Raw genomic sequence first — 3387 nt, 5'->3', positions numbered from 1 at the left:
ACTTTAACAATCAAGCTTTGTGGCGGTGCACCATGGATATCTCTTGGTAATGCCATTGTATTAGGCAGATTTTCAACCAAAAAGCCGACTTTCCTACCAGGAGAAAGTCCCTCTGCGAACATCTTGTAGATATTACAATGGAAGTGAAGATCACTAATGTATAATTGACCAATTTTTAGTTTAAAAGTTATTCTATGTTATATACTTATATATACTTGACCACATAAACAGCTATGTACTGACCAGCATCAAGTATAGATTGAATTAAAGCCCAAGCTTCATCATCGCTGAACTCAGAAGTAAACTTTTCTTCCTTCCCACGGAGCATCGACTTCACTGCAGAGATGCCCATACTTGCCCTTTCTCGAACTGGGGAAGAACTTGCAGATGATGTGAGAAAATCTTTCACTGACCTATAGTTCTTTTCTGACCTGTCAAGTACCAAAACTGTGTTAGATAACAGAAATGACTATTGATAATAACTTGTTTCAACAAGATTCAAAAGGAAATGCAGGATAAGATGGATTTGTTGAACTATCAAAAAACACAGAAAACTCATTAACAACAACCTCAACCTTGACAATGAAACTGAGTTTATCCGCCAGTATAGCAAAGAATTAATTGACAATAAAACAAGCATATGTTAATTTTCACCTGATGTACAGGCATGAGTTTGCTTATATTACATCTTTTGTACATTGATAAGGCCAATAAACAAATACAAAATGAAGTTATTCGTAGGTGGAAAGTAGTGAATAGTGAGCTTACTCAATGGCAATAGCCAGTTGTTTTAACACAAGTGAAGGTGGGATTATATCTCTGTTGCCATCATAACTATCTGAAGATGTCTCCAATCCCTGTACACATCAGAAAATTCTCCATTACTAAGCTGAATCAGAATTATAAAAATCGAATCGAACAAAGTCGGGGAAAAAGAGACTAGGATGAGGACCTAATAGATATGCAAAGTTGGTTGTACTATACTACCTTCCTCATTACCTCTCCTTAGTCAGTTAGTCTTCTTCCATATGACATCCCAAAGGATAGGTGAAAATTATATGAACTAAATTGATTCAAGTAATTATTTGTGTTTGCAAACCCAAAATTCAACAGAAATCTTACTTCTTCATTCAAATGATAAAATCATAAGCCATGGGGGTCAATACAGTGCCCATATTTACTCCGATATTGTCCATCATCAGTACAAATCATTTATGCCATTTAGGTAATTGTTTTGGCTTTTGGCGGTCTCACATAGCCAAAAATAACAATAATGAGATCTCTAGGAATTATCTTTCCATAATCTGTGGCATCAATGTAGCAATAAACAGAGTAAAAGGTTGTTTTCTAAGCTCAGGATTGCCATTACAGATGTAGAGAAAATGAGAATGAACACCAATATGTGGCTAGACAGTAGAGCATGAAACTAAAACTCAAATTTCATAAGATTGAATCAGGTATAAAGTAGAAGTGCAAGAAGAAAACTTGTCATAGAATGCAATATTTAACATAAAGGTAAAGTATTTCACCTTTGCTTCCAAAGCAACTTTTTCATTATACAAGTAAATATTTTCATCAAAAATTGGAAAGGACATCTTTGTATTCTCAATGTTCTCTGTGTCTTCAGTTCCCTTTCTACCTCTTCTGATATTCCTTAGTCTCTCATGCCAATCCTGTTTTGTCCCTATACTAGGTGGCTTCCACCGGGATTGCTTTGGCTCGTTGAAACCCTACAGAGACAGTGATCAGAACATAAATTTTCCAGAGCAGAAGTGACTTCATATATAGCACAGAGCCACAGAGTGTTACTTCGTAATAAATTGGAAGATAAGTACAGTGTAAGGTAGCATAATGGTATGTATGGGTATGGAAAGAATTTTGTCAATCATTGCATTTTCTTCAAAATTCACGAACACAAAACTTCTCATAAATTATGAATATTCAGCCAAACAAAGTCTTCAGTTTCAATTATGCTCTTAAACAAGCTTTTGGAAGCTGAACTTTACAGCTTCACAACTTTGTTGACGAGATGAGTGCAACTCTATCAGCAAGAAAACACTAGTCCTATCCTGAAAGCATAATTCAAGTATGCTAGATCGAAAATGGCTGGTAATTTTCAAAGAAGTCTGTATTACACCCATTTCCTCCAATAATGCAACAGACCAATAGCAAAGAAAAAAGTACATATAAAGTGTAACAAAACCAATGTCCTCCCAATCAATGTTCATCCTAAGATTACTCAATACTCATCTGAAATACCAAATTACATCGATTTATACTGTTATAACAGTTCAATCCTCCGTGCCACAGCCAAGAAACTATCGACTCATTTCGAGATTGGATCACATCAAGCACAACAAACTGCTGACTTTGATCAAGCAGTTTAAAGCTTTAATTCAAACTACTCAATTCTTGTACCACATTGTCTTGGTAATCCAAATTCAACCTAATTTAACACAAATGCCTTACATTTACAGCCATCAACACCAAAACAAAACTTGAAAATTTCAACAAGAAATTCACAATTCAGATCAAAAGCATAACACATTCAACCAAAATGCACATTGACCACATTCAACACCAAAAACTCCAATCAATCAAAATTCAAAAACCCCAAAAACCCAATTTTCAATCAAAATTCATAAACTCCAAAAATCAAATATTTAACCAAAATTCAGAAATGACAAATCAAAAAGACTAACCTTTTTTTCAACCTCAGAAGATGACGAAACTTCTTCAAATTGACAACCTGAACTCTGCTTACTCAACTGCTCATCTGAATCTAAAAACCACCAAAATTCAAAAAAAAATCAAACCTTTTTTTTTTTTTTTTTTTTGATAATTTTACTTGTTTGAATTAAAACAACCCAATTAAAAATAAAATCCAGCTAAATTGTTGCTGTAAATAAGAGGAGAAAATATAGAGGGCGAAAATGGAGGTTATAAAAATGGTGGATAAAAAACAAAGAAAAAAGGGGAACCTTTAAGATCGGATTTCAAATCAATGAGAACTCTCTCCGCTTTAGCAGCAGCGGAATGAAAGGCAGTCCTTGCCTTTGAAACTAGCGATCCTCCCTCCATTTTTGTTTTTGTTTATTTTTTCTCTTCTCAATTTTCAATTTCCGATGATTTCTCCGATTTTTTCGCCGATTTTTGAGTTCATTTTTTATAGTTGGAAAAATATTTGATGACAGGAGCAAACGAGGAAGGAAGAAGATGGGTTACAGTACAATGGTCAGAGAAAGGGAAATATATGCATTTTTTTTTGGTTTCTTTCTTCTTTGGATTTGATTTAGTTTTTCTTTGCGTTGAGAGAGTCGCAATTGATAATAACGTAGATTGGATTCATTCTCGATTTTGAAAATTACGGAACATTATTGGATGATT

At 34.2% G+C, this 3387-nt stretch overlaps 1 protein-coding gene across 1 annotated transcript in view; it reads right to left on the bottom strand.

Moving 5' to 3' along the window:
• Positions 1-3387, bottom strand: part of LOC145575737 (uncharacterized) — an 8089-nt gene extending 4702 nt beyond the window's left edge. The window contains exons 1-6 of the mRNA XM_081633550.1: positions 2982-3387; positions 2703-2782; positions 1530-1730; positions 769-857; positions 244-431; positions 3-112 (exon numbers count right to left, since the gene is read on the bottom strand). Coding sequence (XP_081489676.1) covers positions 3-112; positions 244-431; positions 769-857; positions 1530-1730; positions 2703-2782; positions 2982-3081 — 768 coding nt within the window. The 5' untranslated portion in view covers positions 3082-3387. The remainder of the gene's footprint in view (positions 1-2; positions 113-243; positions 432-768; positions 858-1529; positions 1731-2702; positions 2783-2981) is intronic.

This window comes from Chenopodium album, chromosome 13 (genome assembly GCF_948465745.1).
Source record: "Chenopodium album chromosome 13, dcCheAlbu1.1, whole genome shotgun sequence".
NCBI classification, from domain to species: Eukaryota; Viridiplantae; Streptophyta; class Magnoliopsida; order Caryophyllales; family Amaranthaceae; genus Chenopodium; species Chenopodium album.
This window is presented reverse-complemented; position numbering and strand designations above follow the sequence as displayed.